The sequence below is a fragment of the Rhincodon typus genome, chromosome 27, assembly GCF_021869965.1.
Source record: "Rhincodon typus isolate 14 chromosome 27, sRhiTyp1.1, whole genome shotgun sequence".
Lineage (NCBI taxonomy): Eukaryota > Metazoa > Chordata > Chondrichthyes > Orectolobiformes > Rhincodontidae > Rhincodon > Rhincodon typus.
The window spans coordinates 838,913-852,001 of record NC_063358.1 but is presented as its reverse complement, the minus strand read 5'-3'; the positions used below and the strand labels follow the sequence as shown (position 1 = coordinate 852,001).

General features: G+C 40.2%; 1 protein-coding gene across 1 annotated transcript in view; it reads right to left on the bottom strand.

The window, feature by feature from the left end:
- Nucleotides 1-13,089, bottom strand: part of bsdc1 (BSD domain containing 1) — a 34,670-nt gene that overhangs the window by 7,889 nt on the left and 13,692 nt on the right. Inside the window, exons 8-11 of the mRNA XM_048612905.1 lie at nt 12,435-12,503; nt 10,600-10,681; nt 7,520-8,056; nt 672-775 (exon numbers count right to left, since the gene is read on the bottom strand). Coding sequence (XP_048468862.1) covers nt 672-775; nt 7,520-8,056; nt 10,600-10,681; nt 12,435-12,503 — 792 coding nt within the window. The remainder of the gene's footprint in view (nt 1-671; nt 776-7,519; nt 8,057-10,599; nt 10,682-12,434; nt 12,504-13,089) is intronic.

Genomic DNA, 13,089 nt, shown 5'->3' with positions numbered 1-13,089 from the left:
TAACTGAGATCTCCTTAGTTTCAGCAGCATGTATCATTATGTGCCAACTTTCATCCCAAAAATAACTACAAAAAGACATAACGCAACAGTTCAATCCAACAAAGGTTTTACTCAATAATGGGATGAGAAAAAGATAATGCTATGGTGACTGTCATTATCCCATAAAGGGCACTAGTGACGTTTAGTGTCTGCTTTTTAATTTCTGTATGTTATTTTAAGCTGTAGCTTAGTATTTAGCACATCACAGAAAGCAACATGTTATTATGCCCTTAAGCAACGAGAAAATGTGGCAGACATCCCAAGTGGCAAAGTTAACCATTATCAGAAGCTGTACAATCACGTACTGAACACTGAATAACATAACAACTTTGGGGTAATATGATCAGTTTGTTCAAGTACCTAATTTAGCCAGGACCACAAGTACCAGGGAAAAAAGCCCAAAAATGTATGATAGTGACTAGTTTTAAAAGGCTGTACCTCCGTAGGTATTTTTTCCAGTAATAAAAGGAAGTATGAAATTACTTCACAGCACTCATTGTTTATTGCACTGATTACTCAAGACAGGCCCAGTTCCGTTAGCTTGTGGAAAGCTGCAGATTCACAGCAGTTACTAGTCTTAACAATTTCCCAGCTCATTCAAACAGATAGGTTAGAAACCAGATTTACTGTACCTGTTCTGACACATCCACCCGGGACAGTGCTAACTGGACTTCTTCCTCGGTCATGTCCAAATCAAAATCTTTTTCCCAGTCCTCACTGATATCTGTGCTAGACCCTGGAATAAGTAATAATTAGTTAAAATGAACATGATCAAAGATATGAAATCGAGCTTTCTTTTAAAAAAGAAATTATCAAGTAATGGACAATTAGCAAAATTGCTACGTATCACCAGCTTCTTTTCTAAATGATTTTCTGAATGGTATATTAGTGGTTGAATTAAATTTCTGTATAGTCCAAATATTAAGTTTTTCATATCAAACTTCAGTCCTTTTCTCCTGAACACGCCTGGCTTGGTCACAATGAATAACAATAAGCATGGCTTTGTTAAGGGGAGGTCACACCTGACCAACTTGATTGGATTTTTGGAAGGAGGTGACCAAGTGCGTAGTTGAAGGCACTGCTTTAGAAAACATCCTTAATAGGAGCCTGATAGCAAAAAGTAACAGTCCATGGGATCCAAGGAAATTTGGCAAATTGGATTCACGGTTGGCTGAGTAGTAGCAGCAGCAGAGAGTGATATTTGAGGGGTGTTTTACCAACTGGAAGTCTGTGTCCAGTAGGGTCCAAGGTTGCAGACTTGCTCATCAAACCACTGTGTTTGATTGCAGACGATGCATCACCCTGCTAGGTAACCCAGTGGGGTCCTTCAAGGGTTAGCGTGGAGGCCTTTGCTGTTTGTGATTCACATAAATGGTTTAGACTTGAATGTAGAAGGGTTGATCAGTAATTTTGCACGATACAAAAACTAGTGAGATAAGTAGTGAGGAGAATAGCCTTAGATTATAGATTATAGACGAGTTTACCAGATGGGCTGATCACTGGCAAATAGAATTCTTTCCGGATAAATGTGAAATAATGGAATACATGAAGAACGGTAGGATTGTAGGAAACACAGAGAATCGGAAAGACATTGGTATGCACATGCATTGGTCCCTTAAGGCATTAGGGCAGGTGGATAAAGTGATTAAGCCAACAAATGGGACACTTGCCTTTATTTGCCGAAGCACAGAGTTCAAGAGCAGGCAGGCTATGCTGGAACTAAAGTAAATCTTGGTTAGGCCACAGTTAGAATATCATGTGAAATTCTGGGATCCACATTATAGGAAGGATGTGATTGCGCTGGCGAAGGTGCAGCGGAGATTTACCATTGCCTGGGCTGGAGAGTTTCACTTATGGAAAGAGATTAGACAGAGTGGGGTTTCTTTCCTTAAAGCAGAGGAGATTGAGAAGGGACATGAGATATATAAAATTATGAGGGGTGTAGACAGGAAAAAACTTTTACCCCATATGGAGGGATCAATGACGAGGGGGCACAGACTTAAAAGGTGAGGGGCAGAACATTTAGAAGACTTAAGGAAAAACATTTTTCACCAGACAGTGATAGGAATCTGGAACTCACTCCCTGTAAGGGTGATAGAGGCAGAAATCCTTATAACATTTAAGCACTATTTAGATATACAAGTTGACATAAGTGCATAAAGCTGTGGGCCAAGTGCTAGAAAATGGGAATAAAATACTTAAGTGGCTGCTTTGTTTGACTAGTGTGGACACAATGGACCAAAGGGCCTTTCTGTGCGCTGTGGATCTCTTTAACCTGATGACTATGCTGCATGTAGAACAGTCAATCATATTTCAGTACCTTGTGATACTGCATGGATAAGGAATGTCAACACGCTCTCTAACCACAGGATTTCTTGGGACTGAGCCTGATCAGTCCTTCCAAATATACACACATTTCTTTCTAGCGAAGGGGAATGTAGTCAGCCATTGTGGGCACCCAAGTCAATTTCCCTGCCCCAACTTAAGTAACAAACCAACTGAAGCATGTGTCATTCTGGTTAAGGAGGAAGCAAAACAGAAAACAGGGAACTACAGACTTGTTAGCCTTATGTCAGTGGGATGGAAAATGCTATAAATCTATTATAAAGGATGTAATAACATAATAACATTGGATAATAATGATCTAATTGGGCAGTCAGCATGGATTCGTGAATAACGAACATGGAGGTGTTTTTGAAGATGATACTAATAAAATTGATAAAAGGCAAGTTGATGAACAGAGTACATTTGGATTTTGATAAGGTCCACCACAGGTGGTTGGCTAAGAACATTAAAGAATATTGGATAGAAGGTAATGTACTGGTATGGATTAATGACTGGCTAACAGACAGAAAACAAAGTAGGAATAAATGGGTCACTCTTACGTTGGCAGACAGGCCGTGAAGGACCACAGGGATCAGTACTTTGGCCCGAGCTATTCACAATATATATCAATGGCTTGGATGTGGGACCAAATACAATACATCCAAATTTGCATATGATACAAAAGCAAGCAGAGATGTGTTATGAGGAAGGTGTAAAACGATTCCAGGAGGATGTGTACAGGCTTAATGAATGGACTATAACAGGGCAGATGGAATATAAAGAGGAAAATTGTGACATTATTCACTTTGGTAGGAGGAACAGATGTCCAAAGTATCTCTTAAATGATGAGAGGTTGGAAAGTGTAGATGTATAAAGAGGACACTGTCAATATGTCTCTAAGACCAACATGCAGATGCAAGCAACTATGACGACGACTAATGAAATGTTAGCCTCTATCACAAGAGAATATAAGTACAGGGATGTGAAGTCTTGCTTCAATTGTATTAGATCATGCCTGGAGTACAGTGTGTAGCTTTGATCTCACTGTCCTATGAAGAAAGACTGAGCATACTAGGTCAGTATACTCACGAATTTCCAAGAATGAGACGTGTGATATCATCGAAAATTACAAAATATTTAAAAGGGACAGACAGGGTAGATGCAGGTAAGATGTTTCCCTGAGTCAAGTGTCTGGAACCAGGGACAGTTTTAAAAACAAGGAAAATGCCACTTAGGTCTAAGATGAGGAGCAATTATTTTACTCAAAGGATTACGAACCATTGAAACATTCCAGGTTGTGGATTCTAGAACTGGGAGGCATAGTTTGAGAATTAGGGCCAGACCTTTCAGGAGGCATGTTAGGAAACACCTCTACACACAAAAGGGTGGGAGGCATTTGGAATTTTTTTCCCCAACTGATAGTGGATCAGCAACAGACAAATATTTTGTTAATTTTTTGTTTTGGTATATGGAGTCAGGCCACAGGTCAGCCATGATCTCGTTGAGCCTGTTCCATCATTCAAGGGACTGAATGACCTATGCCAGTTCCTATGTAATTAACTCCTCTCAGAGTGCATTTTGTGTATGGAACAGAATCAATTTTCTACATTAATTGAGAGGATTTTACTCCAACATAGCAAGAAGGATTTTCCCGTGCAGTTTAAAAAATAAACTGGTTCACTGGGAAATCAGAAATTATTAGTTAGGCCACACACTTTTGGTTCCTTGATCTGCTGCAGAACACATTTTAGTTACAAACAGCTCACCGCTGACATTTAATACTTTTATAAAGGACTGCAGGGGGCAGCAATAATCCTCTGGTCCAGAAGCCTGGACTAATGCTCTAGAGACAAAAGTTAACATCCTATTATAGCAGCTGAGGTCACTTAGGTTCAATTTACTAGTAACTCTGGATTAAATTCTAGCTCATTCATACTGAAACTGTTGAATTCAGATTATAAAATCCAATTCATTAAAATCCTGCAGGGACAGAAATCTGCTGTGATACCTGGCCTGGCGTTTATGTGACTCCACACCCACCACAATGTGGGAGGTGATGGCCTCATGGTACTATTGCTAGACTATTAATCCAGAAACTCAGCTAATGTTCTGGGGACCCGGGTTTGACATCCGCCATGGCAGATGGTGGAATTTGAATTCAATAATAATCTGGAATTAAGAATCTACTGATGACCATGAAACCATTGTTGATTGCCAGAAAAACCTCTGATTCACTAGTGTCCTTCAGGGAAGGAAATCTGCCATCCTCACTTGGTCTGGCCTACATGTGACTTCAAACCCAAAGCAATGTGGTTGACGCTCAATTACCCTCTGAAATGGCCTAGCAAGCCACTCAGTTCAAAAGGTAACTAGGGACAGACATTAAATGCTGCTCAGCCAGCGATTTTCACGTCCAATGAGTGAATTTTTTAAAAATGCAGCTCATTCTGAATGACCATCTACTCAATTCATGGGCAACTTGGGATGGACAATAAATGCTGGCTTTGTCAGTGATGTCAACATCCCAAGTGGGAGTTTAAAAAAACAGTTGATTTGATGTTAGGACCGATGAACCACACGATCATACCGTTTTCAGAGAAAGCAAATGCATAAAACTAAACTATCCAGTCACTAAGAAACAAGTTAGCTTTCTTTTCCTCAAAAGATCCTATTATCCAACAGGACCAGCTATGGAAATACGTTGAAGATACAATGCTTCAAAATGCATGGTTTCTTAGGACCACACTAATGTCACTTTTTGATGCATTTTATTCAACCATACTTTACTAATATTGTCAGTATGAATATGGTAGATAAAGTCTCTGGCATTGCATTCTTCAGCTTAAGAAACACAGAAAATGTCCCCAACAACATTTTACTGGAGTTGGAAACAGATTTTTAAAAATTCAGTGAAAATAGGAGAGGACAATCAGCAGTTTGGTAAATGTGAACATTTGAACTAATCTCATCAATGGCAGTTAGTTCTTCGATAACATCAACTGTTTAATGGGGTTTAATTCTAAAGGATAGAGTGCAAGTATCTTTTCGGGCTGAAGGGAGTAAAAACAAATCTCCCCTGCTGGATGATGCTGCTGTCACTGGACTAGTTAATCGGTGCTAACAGTTAATCTGGTTTAAACAAGTTCCTGAAACAGCTGAGACAGAGACTATTTAATAAGGCAACAAGCAGTGAATGGAGTGTGGCACTTTAGTAAGTGAGAGAGTTACAAAATGGAGGAGGAAATTTTTTTCTGCTGTCTTGTTTTCCGAACTACTTTCACAGATTAGTGGGGATAGGAACAGACCAAGGCCCAAGAGCTGGAAGATTATTAAGGAGGTAACTGACAGGTACCAGAGATAAGTAAAATTAAGAGAATAAGAGGAGTCTAAAGTTAACGTAAATTCAAGTTTAAGTCAGATGAGGGAAGGGTAGATGAGGGAAGGGTAGCTGAGTCGAATGTGTGAACTGGCATATACAGGAAGACGTGGACCTTACGAAGACCCTAGATGACATGGAGGAAGTGTAGACTCAGTGGGCCAAATGGCCTTTATCTGAACTGTAGGAATTCTATTCTATTAAAGTCTAGATGGTGAACAGACTTTGGGAGTCAGGTAAGTTACTCACTGCAGTATTCCTAGCCTCTGACCTGCTCTTTTAGGCACTGTTTTTGTACAGCAAGTCCAAGTTTGCTGAGTTTTTGGACAGTGGTAACCCCCAGGATGTTGACAGTGGAGATTCAGTGACGGTAATGCCATTGAATGTCATGGGGCAGTGGTTAGATTCTCTCTTGCTGGAGATGGTCACTGCCTGGCATTTGTGTAGCACAAATGTTACTTGCTCCTTTCAGCCCAAGCCTGGATATTGTCCAGGTCTTGTTACATTTAAACATGGTCTGCTTCAGTATCAGAGCAGTCGCAAATAGTGCTGAACATTGCCGTTTGTTATTACATATAAATGAAATAGGAGGGGATGATAAGTAAAATGTGAGAATGATAAAGCTTGGCCAGATGGTTGACAGTGAGGAGGAACGTATTAGGTTACAGGAGGAAAAAAAAAACAGACTGATTGAAATTTAACCTTGAAAAGTATGAACTGATGCACTTTGGCAGATGTAACAAGAGAAGGGAGTACTCAATGAATGACAGGACACTAGGAAACTCGGAGGGATCTTCAGGTACTTGTCCACAGATCCCTGATGGTGACAGGACAGGTTAGGGGCCTAAAGGACACTCACCTTAGTCGTGGCATTGATCATAAGAGCAAGGAGGGTATGGTGAAGCTGTACACGACTTCGATTAGGCTACAGCTAGAGTATATTGAGCAGCTCTGATCACTGCATGACAGAAAGATATATGATTGCACTAGAGGGGTGCAGAGGAGATTCACCGGAATGTTGCCTGTGATGGAGCATTTCAAGTATGAAGAAAGGCTGGATAAGCTTGGATTGTTTTCTTTGGAGCAAGAAAGGCTGAGGGGATCTGACTGAGGTGTAGCAGATTGAGGGGCATGGACAGTGAATAGAATGCAGCTGTTTCCTCAGCTGAATGATCTATAAAAAGACAGCATAATTTGAAGATGAAATGCAGGAGGTTGAAGAGGGCATTTGGAGGAAAAAAGATTTGCACCCAGAAGGTGGTGGGAATCTAGAATGTACTGCCTAGATTAGTGAAGACAAGAAACCACGCAACTTTTAAAATTTATTCGAATGACTACTTGAAACGTCATCGTTCAAGGCAATAGGCCAAGTGCTGGAAAGTGAAAAGAGTGCAAATTTAGACCAGTTTTGTGTTGTTGCAGACGGAATGAGCCAAAGACCCTCTTCTGTACTGTATGACTATTCACTCAACCTAAAAAAAAGGGTTGCTTCTCATTGTGCCTAATCCATTTCTAGACTTAAGGGATGCAGTGATCTATTAACAATAAGTGGATTATGAATTCTTAAAGCACCAGGAATTTTATTGCATTGTTTACTTTTTTTTAATAAGTTCCATTTTATGGATTATAAAAATCACCTCTTTCTAATTATAAATATTATTATAAAACACACCTGCAACTTGCTTTTGGGTCCCATTTTAAGACTAGTAGGTTTATTTACCGTTATTCCCCTTCCTGCTCCATCTGTACTTTGCACACATACACCATATGTAACAATACCTTTCTTTCCATTATTGGATGGTGTTGATTTTCCACTGTCGGAGTTAAGTTCATACACTCTCAAATCAATTGGTCCATCATCTTTTGTAGTCTCCAGCTTGTTTGTGTTCTGTGCCTCAAACACTGCACCGGATACTGCAGTAAACGCCTTCATTTTTTGATCTTTTGTTGATCCATTTGCTTCTTCCTCTGGGATCGAAAGCCTGCCCTTACTACTTGGCTTCAAATCCTGCTCTACCACCAGCTCCACACTGGTTTCTACTACATTGCCTGCAATTTCCTTCACAGTCTCCTCAGACCTAGACGTCTCACTGGATGTGGAGATTTGACTTCTCAACTGGAGTTCTGTGGGCGTGCTGATGACACTATCAGACTGGCATTCCAATGGCCTTTGCATGATGTCAGCAATATTCTGGTTCTGAAGTTCAACTGAATGCTCCAGCCTAGAGCATGCAACTGGAGATTGTACATGTGATAATGGATTTTGCAGCATATGTCGTAAATCTGAATTGGCAGGCGAAGCACCTACAAATTCATCTGCAAGAATACAACATTACATAGTTTTTTTGCATTGTATGCAGTTGATTTTTCATGAAAATTGTAAAAATGTCTGCGAGAAAAAGAATCAATAATCTAGAATCATACTATTATACTACACAGAGGGTGAAATCAATTGTAAACCAAATAATAGTACTTCATTTTTCAAAAATAATTCAAAATAATCACTGTAAAGCTTTAGACATTTCTTATTACACACTTTCATGAACACTTTGGCTTACTTTTGATGTGATGATTAAGACAAATACAAAATACTGTGGATGCCTCAAATCTGAAATGCAAAAAAAAAATTCTGGAAATGCTCAAAGTCAGGCAGAATATTGAACAGAGACAGAGTTAACATTTCAATGATATTTCATGAGAAGGTTCTGACAAATAGTGAGTTCTCTCTCCCTACAGATCCTCTCACGTCTACTGTGTATTTTCTGCATTTTCTTTTAATTTTACATTGGTCTAGTATATTTTAGATCTTTTCAGAAATGCTAGTTAATATTAAAATTAATGTGTTCTTGTGTTTTAGTTTTGCAGATTAGCATGACTGAACAGAAGGAGACAAAGCATAAGAAAAAGGACCAAAAGTAGGCCATTTTGCCTCTCAAACCTGCCCTGCCATTCAACAAGATCACAGCTAATTTGTCCCAGGCCTCAAACTCTCTTTCATGCCAGCTCAGCATAACAATCAACGCCCCAACATTTCATAAGCCTACCTACCTTTTTAAATACTTCCAATGATCTAGCCTCCACAACTTTCTCAGGTAGAGAATTTCAGACATTCACTACCCTTTGGGAGAAGAAATTATTTTGCATCACAGTTTTAAATGAGTGTCCCTTATTCTGTAAATATATCCACTAGTTCAAGATTCCCATGATAATCCTCACCATTGATACCCCACAAGGCCGTGCACTCAGCCCCTTACTATATAGTTCTTACACATTTACAACTGTGGGGCCAAATTCAACTCTAACTCGATTTACAAATTTGCCGATGACGCCACCGTAGTGGGTGGGATCTCAAAAAGTGATGAAAGAGAGTTCAGGAAAGAGACAGAGCTTGGTGGCATGGTGTGAAGATAATAACCTCTTCTTCAATGTCAGCAAAATGAAGGAGGTGGTCATTGACTTCAGGAAGCAGAGCGGAGGAGATGTCCCGTGTCTGCATCAATGTTGCTGAGGTGGAGATGGTCAAGAGCATCAAGTCACTAGGAGTAAATGTCACCAATCTGACCTAGCCCATCCACGTCGACAGTATGGTGAAGAAAGCACACCAACACCTCTACTTCCTGGGGAGGCTAAGGGAATTCAGCACATCCACAACAACTCTTACCAATTTTTTTTTTATATAGATACACCACAGAATGCAGCCTTGGTTTGATCTGGTTGAGTGATTGACAAGTCAGTGTTTATGGAACCACAATTTTTTTTGTAAACTGGACCTTTCACCATCAACAACCTGGGTGGTCACTTTTGACTAGAAACTTAACCGTATAAATACTGTGATTTCAACAGCAGGTCAGAGACTGATAATTCTGCAACAAATAATTCGTTTCCTACCCAGCACTCACTCTCCCCAAAGCCTCCCCACAATCTACAAGTCATGATTATGATATTCTTCTGTCTGTACATGTGTAGCTCTAACACTTGAGAAACTCAAACATTCAAGACAAAACAGCCCTCTTGATCAGCGCCCATCTGACACCATAACTTTTAACTTTCTTGACCACCATGCACAACGGCAGCAGAGTGAACCATCTACAAAGATCCATTGCAGTGACTCAGCAAAGCTGCTTGACCGCACTATCAAATCCTGTGACCGTTATACTATCTAGAAGAACAAAGGTGGTAAGCGCATGGGAACAACAACCGGCTTTAAAAATCTCCCTGCAAACCACGTACCATCCTCTAACTATAGCACCATTCCTTTACTGTGGTTGGGTTGAAATCGTGCAGCTCTCTTTGAGCAGCACCAGCGATGGACTCACACCATATATACTGCAGCAGTTCAAGACATCAACACATCACCTTCAAGGTCAGTTAGGTGTGGGAGATAAATGCCGAGCAAGACAGCAATGCTCACATCCTCCGAATGAATAAAACACCAATTAAGACTTAACCATATTGCTATGAATCTGGAATAACCTTCAGACCAGGCCGAGTAAGGTCCAACATTCCCTTCAAGCTTTGCAGTTGTTGGGAAGCTCCAAGCACATTGGTCAATGTGCCAATGCAGGGCAATGCAGTCTGTGCACAGACCTCAGAGAACCTTTCTCTCCCCTCAGATGCTGCCAAGCCAGCAGAGTCTCTCCAGCAATTTCTATCTTTGTTTCAGATTTCTGGCACTTTTAGTATTTTGCTTTAATCTGAATGAACCACATAGGTTTTTATAATAATCCTGTAATTACATGGTCACTATTAATGATACTGGCATTCATAAAAATGTTCTTAACATACAGTACAGCAAGAAAAAAGTTTTATAAAAAGTTGTTCTCCTTTCTATTAACTTTAATAGAACTTGAAGTCCTTACCTTCTTCCTCTTCCCATTGAAGCTCCTCTGCATGAGAACTCTGCTCCGCTCTCTGCTTCAGTGCTATTCTCCTGGTCTCTTCCTGTGAAAGGGCACTTCACAGTTAGCATTTACTCCAACTTGTATTAAACATCTGGTTGAACAACAAGTTTAATAAGCTCATTTTAAAAATATTTGACAGACACTACAATTAGATTCAAAATTTAAAAACCAAACTGATCAAGATTGAACACGTCATATTTTAGCACAAATCCCTTTAAGTATAAACTTTGCATGTACAGTACCTCCAATTCTAACTCAGCCAATTTGATGCAAGTATAGGTACAGAAGAAATATCACAATTATAGCACAGTAAGCGGACATTCAGTCCATCATATCTGCACCAGCTCTCCAAATGAGCAATTCACGTATTGCCATTATCCCACCTTCTCCCTATAACAACACCCCCATCCAATTCTCTTTTGAATGCTGCATTGAAGTTTTTAAAACAAGGCAGCACATTCCAAACATTAACCACGCTCAGAAAGAAAGAAATCAGGTCATGTTTGTTTCCTTCATTACTTCAAATCTATGCTTTTTTGTTCTCAATCCTTTCAAAAGTAGAAATTTTGCTCCCTCCAAAAACTGATTCATATCTTCCCGCTGTCACTATTTACCTCAGCCCAACAGACCAATTTGTAATCTTAGCATCTCATTTGACCTTGAATGGAGCTTTAAACTTATATGCTTATGAATACTACTACTATCACCGCAACACCAACTCCACCTCAGTCCTTCCACCACTGAAATCCATCTAAACATTTCTGTCCTCTGCAGGTTTTTGTATTAGTTTTGTTATTGGCCACATATCAACAGTAGGCTATCATAATTACCTGTTCTACACTAACTCATGGTCACTTACCACCTCATCCTTACTGAATTAACCCTGGTCACCTGTCCTGCAGTACATTTATTACAAAATTGCTGGCATCTTTAAATCCCTTCATGACCTTGATCCACCAAGGAAACAGATCCACCCAGTTCTGTTGCGTGCATCTAGTCTATACCTTCTCCCAAACTCTGTTCCTCTGACTCTAGCCATGGAGAACCTCTACCATTTCCCTGTATCTCACCAAATGCAACAGTTAAACTACATCAATATATCCCATTTATTGTAGAGAAAAGTCCCGACACACCTCACAGAAGGTGTAACCAAAAATGGAAGCCAAGTCCATGAAAGTGATATTGCAGGTGTGTTTGAATAGCGACCAAAACTCTGGTGCAAGAAGTAAACATAAGAACATTGAGGGGAAGTAGTGTAGGAGTTCAGGAAGTGAATTCTCAGGTATAGAACCTTGCCATTAAAAAGCACGGCAGCTCAGTGGTTAGCAATGCTGCCTCACAGTGCCAGGGACCCGGGTTTGACTCCACCCTTGGGCAACTGTGTGTGGAGTTTGTACATTCTCCCCGTGTCTATGTGGATTTCCTCCAGGTGCTCCAGTTTCCTCCCACAGCCCAAAGATGTGCAGGGCAGGTGGATTGGCCTGCTAAATTGCCTGCAGTGTTCAAGGATGTGTAGATTAGGTGGGTTATAGGGAGATGGGTTTGGGTGGGATGCTCCGAGGGTCGGTGTGGACTTGTTGGGCCGAAGGGCCTGTTTCCAAAATGTAGGGATTCTATGAAATAGTGGGGTGAAGCAAGAAGAAATTCATAAAAACCTAGGAGTTAGCAAAATGAAGGTTAGTGCATTCCAGTACAAACTTTTACAATTGGTCAGCTGACCTGATAACTGACCGACACCCTAATAAACTAGGATAAATATTTCAATCATTATTGAACTCTCATTAATGACCCACCTGTTCCAACTGATACAGTTTATAAAAGTATCGATGCCAAAATTCTGAATGAGATACAGCTGCTGGTACCTGTTATAAGGAGAAAAAACAAAACTGAAGACTATTTCATATCTCAACCATACAGCTTTTAGATTATTGAATTAAATTAAAACAACAAAAACGTTGAGAGGCTCATTCCAATCTTTATAGATGACATCTATGCTGGCAGGCAGAATAACAGGCATGTGAAAGTTCTCCCAGAACTTGGTTTAGGCAATTTAATCTGCCAGCAGGAATCAATGTTGAGCAGGCCAATGTTGAGGCATAATCATCTCGTTTTCGGACAATCACAGTCCAGATTACGACATGAGATGTACATCTGCACCTTGTGGAAGTCCCAACTTGCACAGGTTTGTGAAAACTACCCAAGTTTAAAATTTTGATGCTCCCTGGAACTGGTCATGAATATCTCTGGTTCGGAGTTCGATTCGGAAACCTCAGACAGTCTGCTTACTTACCTTGACAGTTACAGAGGACAGAGAAACTACATAAATAACTGCCAGGTGCAGAAAGGAGAGGTGATGGCCTTGTGGTATTATCACCGGACTATTAATCCAGAGACCCTGGTAATTTTGTGGAGACCTGGGTTTGAATCCTGCCATGGCAAACAGTAGAA